At 39.3% G+C, this 24,776-nt stretch overlaps 1 protein-coding gene across 1 annotated transcript in view; it reads right to left on the bottom strand.

Annotated features, from left to right (window-relative positions):
- Positions 1-18,171: 18,171 nt before the first annotated feature.
- AMIGO2 (adhesion molecule with Ig like domain 2) overlaps positions 18,172-24,776 on the bottom strand; it is a 29,076-nt gene continuing 22,471 nt past the window's right edge. Inside the window, exon 2 of the mRNA XM_089524239.1 lies at positions 18,172-21,329. Within this exon, the coding sequence (XP_089380365.1) occupies positions 19,703-21,259 (1,557 nt within the window). The 5' untranslated portion in view covers positions 21,260-21,329 and the 3' untranslated portion in view covers positions 18,172-19,702. The remainder of the gene's footprint in view (positions 21,330-24,776) is intronic.

Genomic DNA, 24,776 nt, shown 5'->3' with positions numbered 1-24,776 from the left:
CATATACATAGTTTCATGTGGTTGAAATGAAAATTTGGTGAGAGGTGATGCTTTTAAAGATTTTTTTTAAAAAAATAATAATAAAAACTGGGACTTTTCCTTTCTCCTCCCATTGAGCCTTACCCCACTCACCCCATCTCTTCAGCATTTTAAAGGGACACAATCAAATACACAACCTGTTTCTGCCCAAAGGCAGATGTTTGAGGGTTAGTGGTGTCACTCCCCCCCTTTGGGTGTCACCTGGTGCAGTCCACATCCCCTGCACCCACCGAGTGACACCACTGCTGTATAATGGGGTTTTGGCTCTGTTTTGCTGGTTGTAGCTGAGTTTAGTGCTACTCCTGATCTACACAATTATTTTCAACTACTACTTCCTCCCTCTTGAGGTATGGTTAAGTTATGTTGTGGGTGTGACTCCCTCTTTCCTTGGCCATCCCCATGCCATCCCCTCCTTGAACTCAACATCTACCCCATGTTCTTCCCTAAGTATCCACATGTTCTATATGGCATATTTAAATTTAAGAAACAAAACAAAACATTTTTGTCATAGTGCAAAAGTGCTATGCCCAAAGTGCTATACAACTAGTACTGTAACTGTAAAAGAAAGTGGTAACCAGACAGTAAAGAGAGAAGTAAGGTCAGTGGAAAATGTCCATGGAAAAGGTCATATTCCCATTGTAAATGTCATCAGTGGGATTGTCCAAGAATACTTGGAAGGAACCAAGGCAATGGATAGAGATGTGTAACATTTACCCTGCCCTGTATCGGAAATTCCTGGTACATGAGAGAAAAAAACAACACACACACACACCCTGTACTGGATTTATTCATTTTAAAAAGGTTTCTCCTAATACTGAGAAAATTCCTGAGAAGAATGTACATTGTGTGATTATCAGACCCCTTCCCTGATAACCAAAGCTATAACTCCTACCAAAGGCCAAGGCTTTTGTACAGTCTAGTGCAGCTCTTTGGCAGGACAATTGCATGATAAAAGCCTAATCTGGAAAATAAAATCACAGGATCCATGATTTACTCTTATTATCCAACTACCACCATAAAATACCAACACTGTGCTAAGTATCAAGTATTTGATGCATTCTTTTTTATTTCACTGGCAGTGAATCAGCTAAACACATACAGTCAGCCCACCGTATTCATGGATTCAACTACCTATGGTTTGAAAATATATTTTAAAAAATACAAATTCCAAAAAGCAAATCTTGATTTTGCCAGTTTTTCAAATAAGAGACATCATTTTACTGTATATAGAGGGACTTGAGCATCCATGAATTTTGGTATCCACAGGGTGGTCTTGGAACTAAACCTCAGCTTATACCAAGGGCCAACTGTTGCAGTCCCTGACAGTACTTTTGGGGTTGGGGAGGGGGGAGGAGAAAGTCAGTGGTTGGATAACTGTTGTAGAAAGACAAGTTTTCTTCTGAATTGTAAGTAATAATGAAGAAAGGTTAATAGTCTGTCCGATGTGATAATTGTTTCAAAATCCTCTGGCAAAATTTTATTTTATTGAGTTTGTCGAGAAATGCACCCAATCATCTAATACAGGTTAAAGCCAGAAATTAACCTGTTCTTCCACTGCCATTCCCTTTCCTTGCAATCTTTAGATTGTAAGCCTGAGGGCAGGGAACTGGTTTGTTTGTTTGTTTGTTCTTTTTCTTGTAAAGTGCAATGTACAGTGATGGCACTTGACAATGATAATGATGATAATGATAATGGTGATGATGATGATGATGATGATGATGATGCAGACAACAACAACAACAGTGCAAAATTCTATATTATACAATTCATTTTTCAGCAATGAAGTGGAAAAGAACTGAAAGGAAACATTTTTGAAAATAGAGCATTCACATATGTAATGTTAATGATGATAATAATCACGTTCATGACACAGTTACTCTGAAATTCTGTGCCCAGTGAGATATGTGTGTGAGTCAGTACACATATATAATCAGACCCTGATCAAATGTTAATTCTTCTGGGTTTGCATGTGTAGAGGATAGAGGGAGGGAAGGAATTATTCTGAATATATACTTACTGGAGCCTAGTCTGAAGATGCTTGTTAGTTCTGTGACTGATTTAAAATAGGTCAGACTGGAAGGTCTCTGTGGAATTGTAATTAAGTGGATGAACATAGAGACAGAACCTGACAAGTTATATTTGCAAATGTGTATGCAATTACAGTGACCCATAAAAATAGTTACTTGCGGTTATAGTTGCAGTTTTCACAGAGTAAATTATTTCTCAAAAGATGATGATGATGATGATTACTAAAATAGATACCTTTAAAACCATCTAAATTATACAAGTCACTCCCTGTGCTGCAAAAGACATTCTTTTGTTCACTCACTGTTACCTCAGCGCAGACAAAAGAGCAACAGCACAAAACACAACATATACCAGCAGTTGAATAATGGGATATTCCTCTGCTAATTTATAGTGAGGCCACAATTGTAGATGTATGTGTAACTAGAAATATGTAGTTGCACCCTCCAAAGAAGTGAAGTGACTAGGTATAGCTTAGTTATGCCTAAATTATTGCAAAAAGGAATTCATTACGAGTAATGTATAATGACTAACTTCCAATCTCTTAGACAGAGAGATATTTATATATGGGAGCTGGTATTTAACTCTTCACTAATTTTGTCATTTTAGCAATTTTCTTCCTAAAGCAAGAAAATCTAAAACCTACACTTTTCCAAAGACTATTCACGATTCAAGACTTATTCTGCACAAAATTATCACATGGTATTTTTTCACAGAAAACAGAGTAACAGCATTTTTGGAACATAAATATTATTATCTGCCTAGAAAATGCTGTATCCTGTACAGAAAATGTTATTTTCTGTGCAAAACCCTCATGTACAAATTTTGTGGAGAATACGTCTCCAACTGTGAAGATTATTGTCAGTCCTGGATTCGCCTCTTCAAGGTTTCCTAATAGTCAAGAACTACATTTTTGAACATTTCCCATTATTTTAAAATATTCTTTCCATTCATGTAAAGGAGAACAACTTCTGATACTGTTCTTTTTTTTTTTTTTTTTTGGGCCAGTAGACAAATGTTTATCAAGCAAACTGCTTTTAGCAAAGCAGCTCTCTTTTTTGGAAAAAGAAAAGAAAAGGCAGTGGAACTATATGTGACACATTCAGAGAAAGAAAACAACCTATCATAGCAGAACATATGGATATTGGACAGGATTTACTGAATTGTGAATATTGTATTTTAAACAATAGAAGTGCTCAAAACATTAGACCCACATCTTTCAGCTATGCTTGAAAATAAACAGAACCCATGAGCTTGTATCATTTGCAGCTAAATCAAATATCCCTTCTTCTGTAAGAAAAAAAGAAAAGAAATATTTGATTGTACATAATGGACGTGACACAATCTGAGTAAAGTACAAGTACGACCCATTGTTTGGAAAGGTAATGATATACTCAAAGCAGGCTGGGACACAGAGGTTCTTTTTTCAAAAACAACAAGATATACTAAAGCGGATTGGATAAAAATGATAGTTAGGCACATACAGAACAACAGTCACAAGGAAAAATGCAACAAAACATGTATTCAAAAGACGGTTGCTATATTTCTAGTATTTCTACTAAAATAGGAAATATGCTTGGAGAAGAAAATATTGAAAATTCAGATATTATCTTTGTGGAAATGTTTCTTCATATTTTATAGTCCAGAGGTGGATAACTTCCAAAATCTGGGAGCTGAACCTGTACCTTTTTTGACCTACAAGGAGCAACTGTGACCGTTGGGCACATTAGGTACTTCGCTGCATTTCCCTATTTAGCCGGGGCATTAGATCTGGGGGGGGGGGCATTTATTTTCAAAACCACAACTGAATAGACAATCAATTCCACTGGGGGGGGGTTCCTCTGGGCTTAAAAAAGTTGGGGTAGAGGAATAAGAAAAATTACCAACCACAGCCTCCACAGAGTAAGATTGCCCTCCGTGTATTAGGGGCATGGGGGTTAGGCAGGGGCTCAGGCTCTAGGGGCAGCATGTAGCCTGTGCTTTGCCAACTCCTGGTGTAGTCTCATGGAAACATTCAAAGTACAGTGGGGTGTAATTTTTAAAAATCATGTAAGAAATAAGTGGGACTTAGGGGCAATACAGATCAGCATTCAGATGCTCCAAGCTCTAGTTCCGTCACCCAGCTGCCATTATGGTGTGCACCCATCCACCTGATGTGCACCATGATGACGTCCGTGCAGCATAGCACCTAAATGGCGCTATGCACAAGGGGCGTCATCATGGAGTGTGAGTGTGTCTATGGCGCCCCTGCCAGGATGCAAAAAGAACCTGCTCCCTCTGGAGGCCATGGAATGTGCGGCCTCCTTCTGTGGCAAAAATGGGCACCATGGAGCAGCCTGTCTGTACAGGCCCTTAATTTTCTGGGAAGACTGTAGGCAGTCTGCAGTCTGCACTTCCCTTACCCTTGTTGTAGAATGTGTGATATCTTGTCAGTTCCAGGCAGCCTTGAAAACAGTAAATAACATCTTTTTCAATCTGGCTTTTATTTGTAACACCAACTGCTTAGGTTGCCCTGGTGGGTAACTTATGTTAAGAAATTTCCAATGTTTGTGTGAACTTGTTGATCCCCTGGATCTTTCAGAAGCTTTCAGTAATATCAATCATAGTATCCTTCTGAATTGCTTTTCTGGGATGAAGCCTTGAAGAACAGTGTTACATTGCTTCTTGCCCTTCCTTGGAGCAGCTTGGGGGGTGGGGGGAAGAAGGCACTGGAGACCTTATGTTCCATCCTTTACTATCGGCCTTTGGGATATTTCAAGTTTCTATAGCAGATATGCACAGCCTTCAGCCCTGGGGTCTCATGTGGTCTCTATTAGTTCCCCAAACCTAGTGTAGCCCTATCCATGGTTATCTGAATATGCTAGGGATGAATCACACACACACACACACACACACACACACACAGCCTTATTGTAGGTAAAACTGTTTTGAAAGTCAGTTTAGAAATCTTTTAAATAAACAATAGACAATATCAGTGCTAAGGAGGTATATTTGTACAGTCCTGGCCATAATGAGTTTGCCCACTGTTTTTGTGATATGATATGGTGGGATTTTAATATAAATGTGTTGATTTTAATATAAATGTGTTGATTTTAATGTTTAAATTTTAATCTTAGAATGGTTTAATTCCTTTTTAAGGGGGGGTTGTATATATTTGTTTTATTGTTATCTCTGTACATCTGCATTATTTTAATTGTTGGAAGCCACTTTGATTGTTTCTTACAAATAAGCGGGATATAAAAAAGTATAACATTTTAAAAATTGTTCTCTCAAGTAGCATAACATCTACATTCCTCCAAAGGGAAAATATTATTTCCTATCTCCATAAAAACATGGTAACTAGAAGCTTCTGAAGGCAGTATGAATGTGGTGGTGGTAGCACTCATGTTTTTTATTTAAACATCCTGGGTTCTTGAACGTTGATGGATTGGGAATGGAGACTGTAAGGACTAAGAATAAACATGAATTTCCATACAACACTTTAAGAGATGAGTGCAACGCATTGATTTCAGGCAACTGTTGATTTCTAAGCAACTGTGGATATTATCGAGTTTATTTGTACTGTGTAGTATGTGTGTGTGTACGTGTGTGTGTGTGTGTGTGTGTGTGATTCATCCCTAGCATATTCAACACAAGCAACTGTGAAAAACAGCTCAGTTTCTGTGAGATTAATGGAAGATACAGACACCTGAGGTTGTTCTAGCAATGGAAACTGGAATATAGGATAGATTCCACATTCATTTTTGTTGAGGACTGAGCTATGTATACAATTTTGCACACACATAAGTGCTCTTATTCATAGAAACAGGAGTTCTCATTGCAACAGATCTGGGCATACAACTCAATATACTCTGATTTCTTTGTGACAACACATGTGTATAAGTGCAGGCTTTATGATGAAGATAGTCAGGAAGGGAGCTAGTCTAAAGCAAACCATACTGGCAATTTCCCCCAGATAGATCTCACTCATCTACAAAACCAAACCAAACCAAACCAAACCAAACCAAACCAAACCAAAACCAAACAAACCAAAATACATTTATATTGCCACTTCTCATTTTCAGAGGGCATTCTCCATCGTGGCCCCGCAGACCTGGAACTCTTTGCCTGACGAGCTCCGCTCAGCAACCTCTCTAGATCTTTTTAGGAAGAATTTGAAGACCCTTTTCTTCCGTCAAGCCTTCCCCCACGAGCCTTGATGCTATCCCTTTCTCTCTATGCATTTTATTCGATCCAGCTAATTTGTTATATGTGTTTTAATGTGTTTTAATTGGTTTTTATATTGAATGATTGTTTAGAATGTTTTTAGAATTGTTGTATTGTTTTTAAGTGGTACGTGTGGGTTTTTTATTGTTGGGTTATGGGCTTTCGCTTTGTATTGTCTTTTGATGTTAAATTTTGTAAACCGCTATGATCTCTAAGGAATAGCGGTCTAGAAATAAACATTCATTCATTCATTCATTCATTCATTCATTCTGAGAACAATGCCAAAACTCCAGTAAATAGGACACATCTACTTTTGGCTGTTCCTTATGGGAAGTATAGAGTTCTTTAAAAAAAAATTCACTATTCCTGTTCAAGAGAAAGAAACTCAAATGAGCTAAGATATCTGAAATGTAAAGCAATCTGAAGATTTCATTCAAATGTTAGCCAACAGAATAACATGCATCAATATAAGGATTTCTTTCATTCTCTTTATGGCAAAGAGTACCATGAACAGCTTTATTCCAAATTATTTATTTACCAAAGGAAAGGTGCTATTTTCTGTCTTTTAAAAGGCTATTGGATGATATTACTATATGCTATGAAAACACACCATCCTTCATATTTCAAAAATAAAGCTTGTGCTTATTGAACAAGGATGACAAAGTCATCCACTTCCAAAACAGGCATATCTGTTTGTCAGTTACACACATATCGATGTATGTTATCTAGCCTAAAGTACTGAACACACTGGAATGATCTGTTCTAAATCAGTTTTGTTAAAGCCTTAATCTGTGATAACAAATTCCTATTGTGCTTTTCCTGACAATTCAGGTGAATCTTCATTTATAGCTCTAACCTACCAAAAGGCCATGACATTATTTAGATAGGAAAATATTCCTTTCCAGTTAATTTCAAACCATTCTATGAAGAAATGGGAAAAAAGGAAGTTTGCACAGGAAAAAAAAGGAATACAAACATGGGGATATGAATAAAAGATTTTGCAAAGACAATATTAACACGCTTCCTGTTTCTTCAGACAGATGTTTGATCTTCCTTTTTAAAAACTTGCCTCTGAATTGTGTGACATTATAAAAAAAGTTCTGTACAGTACAAGCATCTTTAGAGTATATTTCCATGGTTATCTGGCATTTGATAAAGGGCTTTTAAATGAGATGTTGGGTTTTCAACAATGTTCATAGACTAGAATCCCCAACAGAAGTAGTGTAAAGGTTAATAATAATAATAATAATAATGGGATGTATTTTTACTATGACAAATGTCAAAATATACAGTACACCTTGGTGCACTTATAGTTTAACATGGATTTGTCTTATGCACAACAATAGCCCTGCAATACCAATGCTTAATTGCTTTTGCACTTTTCATCTTGGAAAATTTTCAGTTCATTTCACATTTATTATATATGGTCATAGGTCATCACAAAAAGTATTGTTATAATATAAACACAATGAATAAATAACAAATTTAAAATTATTATTAGATGTGATGTTAAAATCTAATTAGGTATTAAAACTTTCTTGAGTTTGAGTGTCATTTATGTGTGGGCCATTATGCCAATACATAGTTCAGTCTTTCAAAATTGTTTTCTTGGGTCCAAAACTGTATGTTTCAGCTCCTTCCCAGGACAAAAGTACTAACCAGAAAAGTGACACAGAGAAGTATGCTTTTTCATGTTGCTGTCACTGACATGCAATCATTGTGTCACAGATGATGAGGTACATACAGTTTTTGATAACAGATTGTTGAGGGAGAGCTGTTATCTGCCTGACCATAAGAAGATACAGATCATCCTTATTATACAAAGCATTCTTCTGCTTAGCATTTCAAGTCTTCCTTCTTAATTAATTAAAAATGTAACATCTTCCTTCCAGCACATATCTTCCCTTTCTAAACACTACTCCACCTATCCAACAGCAATCACTCTACTGATGCAACTTTAGGGTTAGAGCTCTGGTGGCACCAGTGGTGTGACTTGGGTGTGTGTGGTGGTGTGGTCTTCTCTGGGTGATACCCCAGAAGGGGGGTGACACCCGGTCAGGCCCCCTGCACCATCCCCCACACTTTGCCCCCTCCATGCTTCCCCTGTGGGTACTCTGTGCCCCACATACTGTACCATCCTTTTCCTCATCAGGAAAAGGATGGGCCAGCACAGGGAGAGGAAGCCTGTGCCATCACCAGAAGCCCTGCCCCTGGAAACCCTACTGGAAGCCCCACCCCCAGAAACACCATCAGAAGCCCCACATCCCAGAAGCCGTGTCCCTCACACTGGGTGACATCTGCTGCGGGAATGCCACTGGGTGATGCAGTGGTTAAATGCCAGTACTGCAGCCACAACCTTATGAGTTTGATCCTAGGGCTCCAGGATGACTCAGCCTTCCATCCTTTTATAGATCAGTAAAATGACTACCCAGCTTGTTGGGGGCAATTGACTAACACATTGAAAACCATTTAGAGAGTGCTTAGATCACTATGAAACAGTATAGAAATGTAAAGTACTGTTGCTATTACTATTAGCACACAATATCACAAACAGGTACTGCCTTCTGGTGGGGTAGGAGGACTCCTTGAGTACTGGAGTGCCCCGTAGTGGGGTGGGATGGAAGGATTGCTTAAACCTATAAGCTGTTTCAGTTGTGTCCAGCAGACAGGAGAGTTCAAAGAAATTAGCAGTATGTGGAGATAAGATTAGTACCATAGCCTAAGTGTAGAAGGAAAAGAGGGCAACATGTGGCAGAAGAGGAATATATGGAAGCAAATGGGGATGGAGGAACACAATATAAATCCAGCAGTCCTTTACTTAGACTGGACAACTGTGGGAGGTTATGGGTCTACATTAGACCTGGGGGATCTTGGATGGCCATACCTTCCCCACAGCATCCCCAAATAATAAAAAGTTGCTCTGTAGGCCCCAATAAAATTTTCACTGGGATCCCCCTGGACCATTTTAAGCCAGGAAAGGACATCTTTAGAAGCTTCCAGTCACTTTTTGTATACTTTCTGTTTTTTTAAAAAGTGTCATCTGGGCCTAAACTTTCACAGGGCAGTCCCAAAACATGTTGAAATTGTCCTCCATGCCCCATCCACTTTGGGGGTTAATGATGATTTTAGTCCTGGAAGGCACTGGGGCCATTAAACAGCCCTAGGCCTACCCCTAACTTAAACTGAGGGCTTGACATTGCACATTTTGCTTGAAATTGGACAGCTGAATTATGATAGCTCCAGAGCCAATGTCTGCACTTAATGTGAGGAAAGTTGGATAATAGAATTCTCTGCCTCAAGGAAATCATTGTGGCAAAGAATTCAGCAGTTTCCAAAGAGTGATTAGATATTAGAATAAAATTATACCAATAATAGCCAACTGACAAAGCCAAAATGCTACTCTGTCCTTTTGTGACTGGCTTTAACTCTTATGTCACCATTTTATGACTGATGGGTCTCATTTTTTTCTCAGTTCTCTCAGGAGATCTCTTTGGGTAGAGAGTATGAGAAGCCCCACTTTAAGGTATTTCCTAGAAGGAATGTGAATATCTTTGTGCAAACCTGGGTTAATATAAACAGAGCAGAAGTTTATTGTACTTTAGCAATTTGCCACTATATTCATACACAATTAAAACTTGAGAAAAAAACATTACAACAGTATAGAATTTAAAACTCTAAAACTGTTTCCATGGATTATCAGATTCTAGGTAAATTTCTAGACCACTTTAAACCTTGCATTATGCAGTTGTAAAGCACAGAAATATAAAGCACAGAAATATAAAGCCTGTGGTGGCTTAGTGGTTAAGATGCCAGTTCTGATTATCAGAAGACCAAAAGGTTGGCAGTTTGAGGCCCGAGCACTGCATGATGGGGTGAGCTCCTGTCACCAATGCCAGCTTCTACCAACCTAGCAGTTCAAAAGTATGCAAATGCAAGTGGATAAATAGGCAAGTGGATAAATGGCCACATGATTATTGGAGTAGTCCTTGGACAACAGTGGCTCTTCAGCTTGGTAACGGAGATGAGCACCGCCTGATATAGTTGGTTACGACAAGACATTCATGTCAAGGGACTACAGATATGTTAATGAAAGAAAATAATGATGCAAACATTGGAGCCTACCAGCTAGAGAATGTAGAAGTCCATTTTGGAAGATTATCAGACCAGCGCTTAAGCGCTGGTAAATTGCCTCTAAAACATTGAGGAAGCGCATGTGTGTGAAAGCCTGGTGTGCATCCTCAACATCAGGGAATTGTCAGCTCCCCTCTGGTGTCACTAAATCATTCGGGGAGAGGCAATTTCCTCTGAATGCAAAGTTTCCATTCAGAGGAAATTTCCTCTCCCCGAATGATTCAGTGACACTGGAGAGGAGCTGATGATTCCCTGATACTGAGGAAGCATGCTAGGCTTTCACACACATGCATTTCCTCAACATTTTAGAGCTGCTTTACCCCATGGTAAGTGCTGGTCTGATAATCTTCTCATTTGGAGCTTTTCCATTTTTCCTAGTATAAACAGATCAGCAATGTTGACATAGTAAAAAATGACAGGTGCACAGCAATATACTATGTTACTTGGTATCTCTTTTTCTTCTTCATTTTCACCTTTCAGATTACCCATGAGCCATAATAATACCTTCAGCCATGGCAGAAGCTGCCATCTACAAATAGCCTAAGAGGATTTATAGAAGTAAATTGTAGGTTTTCTGAATGAATACATATCCCTAACAAATGTTTAGAAGAAAATAGTTAGAAAACATTTTAGATGTTAGATGTTATGTGATGTTGCCTTAGATTTTATGGAAACACATCATATCACAATTTATTAAGCAGATGTTTCTTGGCCATTAAAAATACAGAGAACCTGTTATTACATTAAAGAGGGGGAGCCATGCCCTTCTGAAAATGTGTAGCTATAGCTATGACTCAAAACCCAGTTGATTTACAAAGAACAAAGAATGTAAGTCAAGCTGATATCACTGTGCAGCTCAGAGTTTTATCAGCAGCCCTGTCTAAATTCTAACTACTGGTTTGGATGCCAACATTACCATGGAGTTAGCATGCTGGGCATATTTACTGAGCTTTTAGGCTTAGGTTACTACCAGGCAGAGGACACTGATGGGAACAGATGGATAAATGTAGTGCATCTCTGGATGAGCCATATTCATTTGTATGAGCACTTGGGAGAAACAGACTATTAGTTTTTGTTCATGCTGGTTTAGAAGTGGCTTTTTTTCAAAACTGCCACCACTGATTTTCAAGAGATCATACGCAAGCTGCATACTCAGATCTCCTCGTCAGGTCCATTTTACTGCTTTGTTATGGACTATCTATATGGCTATGAGACAAACTGAATATTCACAGCAGTAATCACTGTTATTTTTTAAAGTGACAAACACAGGGAGAAACAATGGTCTCTACTGATGTCTTCTTTTCCTTCCTACTTCTCCATGCCTTTGTTTCTTATTAGCAAAGGTACTTGTTAGCAACTCAGGGCTGATCATGCCATTAGTCTTGCATACTCCATGGTCTGCTTAGAAGGAGGAGTGAAAATAGGAAGATGGAATATCAACAATATAAGATGTGCAAATTACACCATAGTACTAGCAGAAAATTTCACAGACTTGGAACACCTACTAAGGAAGATCAAAGAAGAAAGTGGAAAGGCAGGCTTAATGTTGAACATAAAGAAAACAAAAATAATGACTACCGAGGACCTTAACAAGTTCAAACCTAGTCAGTGAAGAAATAGAAATAGTAAAGGAATTCCCATAATTGGGATTAAACATTGTTAGAAATGGGGGACATTAGGAAATCAGAAGATTAAGAATGGGGAGGGTGGCTATGAAAGAACAAGAAAATATTCTAAAATGCAAAGATATACAACTGAGCACAAAAGTTAGAATCATACAAGCCATCATATTCCCTATTACCATGTATGGATGTGAAAGCTGGACAGTCAAGAAAAATGATAAGAAGAAAATCAATTCATTTGAGATATGGTGCTAGAGAAGACTATTGAGGATCCTATGGACAACCTAAAGGACAAACAAATGGGTCCTAGAGCAGATCAACCTGGAAACCTCACTGGAAGCCAAGATGACCAAACTGAGGCTGTCATACTTCAGACACATCATGGGAAGAGAAGACTAATTGGAGAAGACAACAATGCTGGGAAAGGTGGAGGGAAGTAGGAAGAGAAGAAGGCCACATGCTAGATGGATGAACTCTGTTAAGGAGGTCACAGATTTTATGGGGTTGAAGGAGTTAAGCAGAGCAGTGGAGGACAGGGGGTCTTGGAGATGTCTCATCCATAGGGTCGCTATGGGTTGAGATCGACTCAAGGGCAGTTAACAACAACAACAAATGTATTTATTACAAGGCACTGCTTTTAAGATTACTTTCTAGTTTTATAAAGCGAATTATAGGAAGAGCTATGTAGTTGTGCTTGCCCATGGTTTGGATTTTCTTATTAATACCTTTTAAAAAAAACATGAAAATTTCTACATCTATGCCATTCATTTGGTGTTGCTTCTTCTTTTTTTAAAGTATATTTCCCCCAAGCAAGAGCAATGCCTTGTCAGGCATAAGCCACATGACTAGAAATGGGGTTTCTAATGGGGCTTGCTGGGTACACAGTGTCCAAAGTCTTATAAAGTGTTGGTGGCTGTTCTCTCTAAAAGAATGTCAGCTTGTTAGGCAGAGAGGCCAAATGTTTTGGACTCAAACATTGCTATTGCCACCAGTTGTCCATGCTTTATCACAAGATGTTCCTTCTTTACAGTAACTCATTTCCTCCTTGTACAGTCCAATTTGTCCATGCACAGATGGCACCCAGCAGTAAATCCTGTATCTTTCTTATCCTTCCTCTTCATTTAAAAGACAAAAAACAAAGCCAGAACTCTACAAGCAACCATTTCTTTTCTTAATGCTCCCTTAAAGGTCAGTAACAACTTCTTCATTAAATAGCGAACAATTTCCTTGCTTTTCTGTCAAAATAATATGTTCTCAAAAAAAAAAAAAAAAAAAAAAAAAAGCTTGGAATTTATTTAAGATATTTGTTTGTCATCCTTCAGCAGCTTGAGATAGTTCACACAATTATAATGTCAAAACAAGTTAAGGATTTAAAAAAAAACAAACAAAGAGAAACATACAGGATGAAACAGAACAAGCAGAAAGATTTTAATATTTAATCACTACTCACTGGTGGTGAAATCTTCTTTTTCCTTGATAAATTGTCATTGGTTTCTTAATACATGGGTAAGATGCCAGCCACAGATGCTGATGAAATATTAGGAAGAAACCTTTTTGGAATATGGCCACATAGCCCGAAAAACCCACAAAAAACATTTATATATTGTTAATCAGTGCACTTAAACACTCTCTAAGCAGTTTACAGTGTGTAAGCTAATGGCCCCCAACAAGCTGGGTACTCATTTTAGTGACCTATGGAAGGATGCAAGGCTGAGTGGACCCTGGAGCCCTGGCTGGGATCAAACTCACAACCTTGTGGCTGTGAATGGCTGCAGTACTGGCATTTAACCACCATACCACCAGGGCTCTTGTATAAAGTGTTGGTCATTACTTTTAAAGCTCTGCATGATTTTGGTCCAACTTACCTATAGGATTGCCTTTTCTCATACAATCTGCCCTGTATGTTTAGGTCCTCTGAGAAATGTTTGCTGCAACCACTCAGGACTAAACTGGAAACAGTTTCCCAGAGGACTTTTTCATCTGCTGCCCTGAGACTTTGGAATAACCTGCTGGAGGATATAAGACAGCTGAAAATGCTGAATGTATTTTAAAAAGTATTAAATACATAGTTCTTCTGGCAGGCATATTCAGCCAATTTTAAATCATGACTTTTTAATCTGTATATGAACATGTATATTTTAATGATTTTATAGTATTATATTTTAACTATGTGTTTATGTATTTTCAATTATATTTTGTATTCTATACTGTGCCACACCTCAAAGTCTTCTTCTTCTTCCTCTTCCTCTTCTGCTGCAATGTATTTTTTCTTCTCTGTTATTTAAGGATATAATTCCTGTTGTATAATCTGTTTCAATAATTTATTTTAAAAAACTAAAATGGTATTTTATACTACTTCATATCCATTTGCTTTAATTTTTTTTTTAACTTTTGTGAAATAAGATTTTAGCTAATCTTTTATGTTAAATTACCATAAGCAATTTGGGTTTCATGCTTGGAAAAAAGCAGGGTATAAACTGGCTGAGGGCCGAAACAGGCAGCCCTAAACGGGCAGCATCATGATGCCCCTTTGAATGCCAGATTGGGGCCACAGCAATTGCACGCTATGCTGCTCCTTTTTGGGGTGGAAAAAGGGTAACTTTGCTGCCGCCACCTGACTGGCACTTTGTTGAGATTTCTCTGGTTTCAGTATCTGTATGTGCTCCTGTCTGCCACCTTAGCATATTGCTTAGGGGTGTGTAAGGGTGTGTGTGTATTTGTAATGCATTTTCTTTTCTACCTATAGAAAACAAACAAAATACATGTTTAAAAAAGCATCCAGAAGTCTGGAGGAATAAAAATGTGGGGTGTGAGTGCGAGAATTTGCCTGGCACTTAAAAAATATTAAAATTTTGTTGAAGGAGTTCCACAGAACAGGTAGTATGGCCCAAAAGGCCTTCTCTCAGGAGTCATCACTTCACCATTAACAAGGAAGGAAGATGTCTCCAGCAGATAATCTAAAAATGTGGACAGGGTGATAATCTGAATATGTGAAAAGGGTATATTAATTTTTGGGCGGTTTTGGAGAGAGGTAATCAGTATTACCCTCATGCAGTGACCATAGTCATTAAGGGATAGTGGGGGGGGGCAGGTGAAAATTATTCAGCTATGTTTTGACAGCCATTCCAATGCAACCAACTTCGGGGTCTCCCAGTTGTCCACTTGAGGTCTTGAAAGATGGCATTTGCACTGAGGGTCCAGATTTCAGAACACCACCTGATGATGTTTGGCTGCTCTCTTCTCTCACCCAGGCACTACCTGACTGTGTAACGAGAAAGGCCTTCAGGAAAAATGTGAGTCTGGGAAATGGGAGAAGTGGTATAGTTCTACTTTATGCTGTTTTTTCAGTGCAAAATCTCAGCCTTTACTTCATCTCTCATTGTGAGAACATGCAAGTTGGGCCACTTAACAATTACATTATGGTTTGTATATTATACAGTATATGTATAAAAGAGTTACCTAATTCAACATTTAATATTTATTTATTTTAAAAGACCTTTTGTATTTTTATTACTGTATCAGAGACACATTTTCATGCCAGCCTTCTCTCCCATGTTTTATATACCAGGTATCCATAGTGATGAAGAAGAATGTTAATCAACAGAATCAGTCTGTATAGGTAAAGATTCTACATAACTTTGATGTTATATCTAAAACTTCCCCTCTCTTTTCTTCCACTTTGCAAATGGTCCAGCATTATCTCTCATAGTAAGGGAGAATGGAATGAATAGATGCTCACACACCATTGTTCAGAGTTGCAGTCATAATCAAATTGTTCATATTTTGACCCATCTGGCTGTGTGTACAATTACATGTCAGGGCTCATCTCCTTTTGGAAGGATTGTTTAGCATAAACAGGGATATAAATTTACATGTGGAAACTCTTTCTCTCTTGCTGAATATTTGTGCATGAACTCTTTTAAAAAGTAGGGGAACTGACTTAGATACCACCTTCTCCCATGCAAACCAGTTACCTACAGAGACTCATCTACAGTACACACCTCACCAAAATCTGAGTTGTATTTTGCTGGGACACAGGAGAGTCTATGGCCACACCTAGACTTTGCCAAAAATAAAATCCACTTTGCCACTTGCCGAGGGTGACTTTCTAATACTATACAGAGAACTTGCATTTTTAACAGGCATTTGGCTTTTGTTGTTGTTGCTGGAATTGTTCCCAGGCATGTTAATAGTTACATTTTGCACATGGAACTGCAGTCTCTTTCTCTTTTATTATGAATGATTTCATTTTATTTATAACTGGTATGATAAAATGTGACATGTGACACTGAACATGACCATTTTAACTTGAATTAAAATGAGATCCAGCTTCTGTAACAATCCATGAATTCTGTGTAGAAATCCATGGTCAAGACAAGTAGTGTGTTTGATGTAAAACACAGTCAATATGGGAATCCAGAATAGCTGAAAATCTGTTTCTTTCAGCCTTCATTTAATCCATTGATAATTCACCAAATCAGACACTGCAGCACAACAAAAGGTTATTTCAAGATACTTTATTAATCAAGAATTATATGAAGATCACATGGAATCTCAAGGAACAGAGATGGTAGAACTGCAAGCTGCCCTATTGTATGAATACCTCTTAATCTTAGCCACTAGCACAAGACCTCCATGAGAGAAACAATCTTATTTGCAACAGATGGACAACTGGAACTAAAAATGTGAGTCAGGTCTGAATTGACTACAGGGAGTTACATTTTAATTATAGTAAGCCTGTAGTGTTTATGGATAGGATAGTCTTGATCTTAATGACTACTATATTAGTGTCAAGGACTTGAATGAAATCAAAATTGCAGACATCAGCAAAACATGGTGTTGAAAGGGAACTGATCCAGGATGCCAACATTATGGAACAGCCACAAGATAATGAAACTATGCCAGTGAAAGGATTTATTGTCAGAAGTAGTCTGGGGTACTTATCAAATGTTTCCATGGGTCTAGGTGGACAAATGTGGTAGAACAGGGACCAAATCATTCAAACATTATTCCTTGAAGGATTTTAGGCACCATACAGAACTCCATGGGGGATATCCCCCGGGATACAAAAATCTGCAGATGCTCAAGTCCCATTGACCCCAATGATGGTGTGGCCACACAGCCATGCCACCATTGGGGACAAAGTCTTCCCTCCCTCCTTCCCCTTCTCTCTCTCTCTTTCCTTCCTTCCCCTCCCTCCCCCACTGAAGCTTCTGCTCCAGGCTAGGCTTCAGGAGTGGTTTGGGGCTGGAGGCTGGAGCCCTATTGGCTGGAGGGAGCTGGGCCCAGGGCTTTAATCTTGGAGCCTAGAGGTTCCATTCCAGTAGTTGGACCTGGTTTCCGAGCCCCAAGCCCTGGCCCCAACTCCCTCCAGCTGACAGGACTCCAGCCTCTGCCTCCAAACTGCCCCGAAATCCAAGCCCAGGACAGAAGCCTCAGAGGGGAGGGAGGGGGAATGAAGGAAGGACAAACTCCACTTCCAGTGTCCCCTACGTGCACATGCTTCCATTGGGGACAGCGCGGGCTTGCCATGATGAAATCCATGGATGGCAAGTCTGCAGATACTGAGGTCCCACTGTATACATCAGGGCTGGGGAAGGTGTGGCCTTCTAGATTATTTTTAGACGGTCATAACTTCACACCATTGGTTATATTGTTTAGGATTGATGGGTTTTGTAGGCCAAAAATATTTGGAGGGACATATACAGTGGATTTTATCATATGTAGGGGAAATCGGGATTTTAATTAGCGAATAACCAGCAATAAATCATTCACGGGGAAATCCCGAGAATAATTTGTTGCTGGTTATTCCGTGGTTATTCCCAAGATAAATTATCTTTAAGCATGATAGTGTGTGAAAATCTTTACCACAATCACATGACTATTGCTGGATAATGTCTGTTTAAACCCCCGATTTTCCCAGTGTGATTAAGTTCGCTTTAGGATTATTATTTAGCATAGTTCTCTCTGTAAGACAACTGTAACTGACAAACAACACAGCAAGGAAAACACTCCTTATCTCCAAGTGCAGGATACTTCTGAAGCCATGGCAACACACCATTCTGTGTGCCACAGCAGCATCATATACCTATTTGATGCTAAGCACATTGGGAGCTTTGTTTTCAGGAACAAAAAAACACAAGATCTCTTGTTCGGTAGTTCACTTTGTAATACGAAGTATGCTAAAACATATGCCTGAAAATGCAATTCATCATGAAGGCCTAATCCTACAAAGTTTTAGTCTTCTTACAGGAAAGGAACATTCTCAGAACTGATCAGTTCAGAGATAAGTAGTTCAATTATGCTTCCTATATTAAACCACAAAGCATACTTTTCATGAAATCATTGCTATTTTTCTGCTTCTGATACTATGAAAAATGACCTGAATTATTTCAAATCCACCAAATAAGGCTGCAGTTTAGCAAAATGCATGCAACCAGGTCCGACTATAAGACAGGGAAGGGAAAGTCCAGGCATGCAAGCCATTTCCCCTCCAATAATAAAAAGACCTGGCTGCATCAGTAGTAGTTAATTTGGGCTTGACGGTTTCTATTATGGCTCTTATTAGATCAACAAAATTATTCAAAGTGCAGTAGTTCTCATGAAAAACATCTAATCGTACAAATTTCTGACTGCTTTGCTTACAAAACTAATTCTATTTTCTTATTTTAAGGTATTTTCTGCTCAAGCCACAATTCACGTATATATAGACACACACATTTCAGTACAAATAAGTAGGCTAGGCCACATTCCAGAGCAACATGGCTGCTGTCCCTTTAAGAATAGTGAAGAAAGACAGAGATCCCAAAGGTGTAGCACCCCCCTTCCCTACGCTGGTGGGTAAACTATACCTGTTAAATATCACTCTGCTTCAGATTTCTTAATAGGGTGAAAATGTGCTCTCTTTTTTGGAATATAAGCCTTTGAGGCTTAAATTGTTTATAGATTATAGCCTTGAACAGAATGTTATCTGCAAGGTTAATAATTAGTAAAAGCTTTCTCATACCAAGTAATCATACATTGTTTCTGGCTATTAAGATTTCAGGATACAAAATTTGGGGGGGGGGGGGGGATATAACCAAACTAATTTCAAAAGTTATATAAAACTCATTTAGGAATATTCTGGCTTGTATATAACTTCATCTTATTTCTTTATGTGCTCAGTGCTTCCAGGCAAAATCCAGAAGCTGAATAATGGCTATTTTTCTCTCCCTTCTAAGTTATAGGAGGCAGACTGATTGTATTTCCAATCCCTGATATTATTATGGTTCCAGTTCTAGCTAATGGTTCCATTAGTTCTAGCTAATTTAATGGAAAGTTCTCCTACACTGTCATGAATGAGAACAGTACACAAATGTGACCCATTGAACTAATCCCCCTACCATTCTTTAAGCAGAAAGGCTGAAATTAAAGCAGCATATACCATAATGCAACTGCTTAACAGTAGAGAACTACAATGGTCATGTAGCAAAGGGCTCCTTCTCACCTTTAGTGTTACACTTACAAATCAGTGTTTACGTACTTGCTCATCTCTCAGAAGAAAAAACAAACACCTGAACATCATTACAGTCACTTTTCATTTCACACCTTGATTTTTTAAAGATCCCCCTTCTTTTGAATAGTGGCTAAAGGTAGAGAAGCCACTGAGTTCATCATGCGATATGAGTGCAAGCAAGAAACTAGGAGGATGACATGAAAGGTGTGTCTGAGAACACTGAATTCATGGAATCAGAGTCAGATTTGGTACGAGGATTTTTAAGGATACTTTCCGCAATGAGATTCTCATTGGGAAACATCCTTACTTTCCCATTCTGTCCTGGTTTTGGCTCTTTCACAGGTTCAAGAAACACAACCCTTTTGCCACTGCTCACTTTCTTTTCATCAGCTGAAAGTTCAAGGGGTGAGCTGGTGGTCAATATGGAGGCATGAGGCATGCTACTTTGGTTCAGCTGCCTTTTTCTCCCCTTTGATTTACACCGGCATGGGCAGGGCGTCAGGTAGAGGTAAAGAAGTACCAGAATAATACTGGCTACACAAGCTGCGAGGGTAGTGAAAGCAGTGTTGAATGTCTCATGTGAGTGAGATCTGTCCACTGTGAAATTGCTTACATTAATCCTCACCTCAATTGTTTCATTCAATAGTCTTTTTTTGTTTATTGCAATGCAGGAATAAAGTCCGGCATCCTCATACTGGGCTTCATCTATTTCCAGACTCCCATTTTGAAACACTCTGAAGTGTTCGGTGGGCTTGTCGGGCTCCAGAGATTGATTGTCTGGACTGATCCAGATGAAGTTGGTGCCTGCATCACTAATTTTTGTGTCGCAGGGCACAATCAGCTTCTCACCAACTTGGGCTTCGTGAATAAACCCAAATGCATAGAAAGAGCCATTAATGGTGCTTTCTGAGCAATTCAAATAGTTGTCATACAATAAAGGCAGTTTGTTGGCTGGTTTGGGGTCTGACCGCAAAGTACACGTGTACTCAGTCTTGAAATCTACCACAGAGCTAAAATGTCGAAGATACCAGAAGCTTAGCATGGAGTAAAGTGTACAGTCACAATAAAATGGATTCCCATGAAGATAAATTCCACTCAGATGTCTGGCTGGCACTAAGCTCATGTAGTTAATGGGTATTGAGTGGATTCGATTGTAAGAAATGTCTAAGAGCACAAGTTCAGAGAGTTTAAATTTCCCAATGTACAAATCTATTGGGAATTGCGTGAGAGCATTGTAACTCAAATACAGCTTCTGCAGTTTGTGAATCCCTCCAAAAGCAGCTGAATCAACCTGTGAAATATGATTGTTATAAAGCAGCAGAACCTCTAGCACTCTCAGTTCCTGAAAGACAGGACTACCCAGTGACCTCAGGTTGTTGGAAGATAAATCTAGATACTTAACATTTGGCATCACAGAAAAGCTTCCTGCAGAAATCAGGGAGATACTGTTATGACTGACTATGAGGGTGGTCAGCTTTTCAAGCAGGACGGGCATCCAGTCATGATCCAAAATTCCAATACGATTGTAGCTGAGATCCAGTCTTTTTATGTGCTTGAAGAGTGTTGATGGCACCCTTGACAGGTTCTTGCTGGTGCAGCTTACAATGTCACTAGCACAAATACAAGCTGGAGGACACATCCCAGGGGCACTGAGACATATATTTATAGTGAAGACCAAGAGGCATACCAGTTGCTTGTAGTTCACATTAGGAGATGAAATGGTATGCCAAACTGGAGACATGACTGTGTTTTAGCCGTCTTCCAGTGCTCTTTGCCACACTTTATTCATGTAGTTAGGTTTATGCCAGTCACTGTTGAAAAAGAAAGATAAAAATATTAATATATAAGAACTTCTAGCATGGATGGCTTTCACTTCTGAATTATCTGGGAAATTTGAATTTTCTCATATGGACTGCATGTCCCACAGCCTTCCTGTAGCATATGATGTCAGTTTCTTATAAACCAAATATATTTTTGAAGTCAAGATTTACCAATTTATATTATAGTCTGCCCTCTGTACCATTTATGGATTGAAAATATTTTTTAAAATCTCAAAAGTAAACATTTATTTTGTGATTTTATATAAGGGACACCACTTTACTTTGTTGTTGTGTGCCTTCAACCCATTTCCTGACTTATGGTGACCCTAAGGCAAACCTATTATGGGGTATTCTTGGCAAGATCTGTTCAGAGGTTTGCCTTTGGTTTCCCCTGCGGCTGAGAGCATGTCACTTGCCCAAGCTCACTCAGTGGGTTTCATGGCCAAAACAGGGAATAGAACCCTGGTCTCCAGAGTCATAATCCAACACTCCAACCACTATGCCACACTGGCGCTCTGCCATTTCACTACCCCGTTTTACTACTCCATGGTATATAATAGGACTTGAGCGTCCACAGATTTTGGTATCCATGAGGGCTTCTAGTACCAAACCCCAGCAGATACCCTGCACCTATTGTAAATGGATTTTCTATCTGAAACCTATAATGTTATATAGATTTGTCCTTTTATATATCTCTTCAAACCATATGGTTCTTAATTATGGGTCTGAGTGTTTCTTAACTAGAAATCTGATGCCAAACATCTGGCTTGGTTTTCTGTGAGGTTTTCGAGCTATTTGGCTGTGTTCTGGAAGAGTTCCTGATGTTTCAGCAGCATCTGTGGCTGGCATCTTCAGAGAAACCCCCACAAAGAACTATGGATTCCAGCCTTCAACTTCACATCTGACTTAGTATTCAATAGAGGCTGTCATTATTCCATCTATTAATATATTGAATGGATCAAAAATACATCTCATAACAATAACTGCAAAACCAATCATGGTTCCAGTAATGACAGACACTGGGAGCAATTCCAAATGGACCAACAAAACATCTGAATGAAGTCACCATAGATAGCATGACAATCACAAAAAATAATACCTGGTGGACTGTGAAACCGAGCACCAGCCATTGTCACTAAATACTTAAACAGCAACAGATGTACATACCAATCTTCTCCAACCTAGTGCCCTCCAGAAGTTTTAGATTGTAAATCCCATCACACCTGACTGTTGGCTGGGGTAAATGAGAATCATAGTACAAAAAGCAGGAGATTCTGTCAGCAAAGGTGGGTACATACTGCCAGAATATTTTACAAAGGACATTTCTCATATACAACTCATCTATTAAAACTATTTTCATTGGATACTTGACTCTTTTGTCTGATATTCTATATCAAAATATCTGTATTGGGAGAAGGCTCACAGTGGTGCATTCTATTGCACAGAAATCATCAAGATGCCAAAGGTGTTGAGGCCCAATTTATATGGCCCTGCAAGAAACATAGCTTTAGGGGAGGTGTTTAAGGCGCGTTACAGACGCGCCGAAAGTACATGCCGAGCACGTACTAGGGTTAGGAAAGGGCGTCCCTTCCGGACACCCTAACCCTAGTACGTGCCAAGCACATACAAAATGGCAGTGCCCTATACACATGGGCACCGCCATTGGTACGTCACGACCGCCCCACCTCCAAATGGAATGGCATGGAAGTGACGTATTGGCACCGCGTGAGGGCACCTGGGACGCCTTTTCTGCGGTGCCAGAAGGAGCTCTATTTCAGAGCTCCTTCCAGCTTTGTGTCACTGGGCGCAGCCTTTAGATGGCTGCGCCAGCGACGCAAAGCAGAAGGGGTCCGAGTGGCCCCTTTCTGTTTGTCCCTGCCACTGTCAGGTGTCCTTGGGACAGGAAGCCCCAAGGACACCCCTTTCCAGGCCGTGGGGAAGCGGCCTTTTGCCACTTCCCCGCGGCCTGGAAAGCGGTGGATCGGGGCCTCAGAGGCTGCCGTTGTGGCAGCTGAGGCCCCGATCTGGCAGGGAAAGGGCCAGATACAGGCCGCCCCAAAAGGGCGGTCTGTAACACGCCTAAGTTGGTTTTCCATATGGGTCAGCTGAATCAGATGTTGGTATCTGTGCTGGCAATGCTTGTTCTCAAGGAGATGTAGTGCTGGATTCTTGCAGACACCCTCTCCATATAAGCCACAAAGATGGTAAATTCAAGTCATCCTGAAGTTATTTGGAAGCTGGTTTTGGTAGTAACCATGCTGGTGTGGGGAAATATGAACTGGTCCCCTCTATGGGACCCTCTCCTAAATTTTTATAGTACCCGTGCTTCTCATGTTCTAAATCACTACTTCTGCTGCCACTTTAAAAGACTCTGTAATTATCACATATGGAAAATGTGACATTGCAAGATGTCTGACCGTGTAAATGTTCTGTGTATGTGTGTGGGAGGCAGAAGAATTTTAAAATTACCTAGACAAGCTATTTTTTTTACCAAGGTAAGACTGTTTCCCATCTATTGAGAATGAATGATACAAGAAAATGATGACATTCCAGAATAAGAAGCAGAATGTGCAGTTTATTTTTCAAAAAATTCTTTAGGTATGCTCTTTATTACATCTTTTGAAGTTAAGTGCTACTTTATATCTCTCTGTGTAACATATATTCAGAGTGAATTTTCTGAAGTTTACAAATACTCTGCAAGAAAGCAAAGAAACATTTGTGACAGGGCTATGAAACCTGAACCCCACAGTCTAATAAGGATCCAGTTTGAGAAAAGATCACTTATGAAATTCAGGCGCCATCTGCACTGTAGAAATAATGCAGTTTGATACTACTTTAACTCATTGTTATGTAATTCTGGGATTTGTAGTTTTGTAATATATTTTCTGTTCAAGAACTTTGGCGTCACAACAAATTACAAATCCCAGACATTTATAACTTTAAGCCATGTTAGTGAAAGTGGTGTCAAACTGCAGTGCGTATACAGCTTCAGTGGCTCCCCCACCTCCTTAGCTGAGCTGACAGTTTCTAGAACATATAAGTGAATTACTGTTAACAAGAAAGGGGTACGTGTCAGAACTTGTACTAAGTGTCTTTTCACCATTTCTGCAGAATTAATACAAATGGAATGAGGAAAGGCTTACCCCCATGCTTTTGTGCCTCCCCCAAATCTCCTCTCATTTAAATTCCCACTGGCCACTTTTGAGGTGACTTCTCATCTGAAAATGGCCTCCAGTCCATGAAAACTGCTTATGTGCTGCAGTGTTTCGCTTATCCAGGCCTCTCCCCTCTCCAGGCGTCTGATTCCACTAGACATAAAGAATGACCAGAAATGACAAGAGATCATTGCTGGTCCCAATTCCACCACACAGTTGCTCACCTCTTCAGAACAACTGACAATGCCAGTGAGCTACCAAAACCAATACAGATTCTCTCCAT

The sequence above is a fragment of the Sceloporus occidentalis genome, unplaced genomic scaffold (assembly GCF_023333645.1).
Source record: "Sceloporus occidentalis isolate IW3139 unplaced genomic scaffold, rSceOcc1.0.p SCAF_5, whole genome shotgun sequence".
NCBI classification, from domain to species: Eukaryota; Metazoa; Chordata; class Lepidosauria; order Squamata; family Phrynosomatidae; genus Sceloporus; species Sceloporus occidentalis.
The sequence above is the reverse complement of the archived record's forward strand: the minus strand, read 5'-3'. Positions and strand labels throughout refer to the sequence as shown.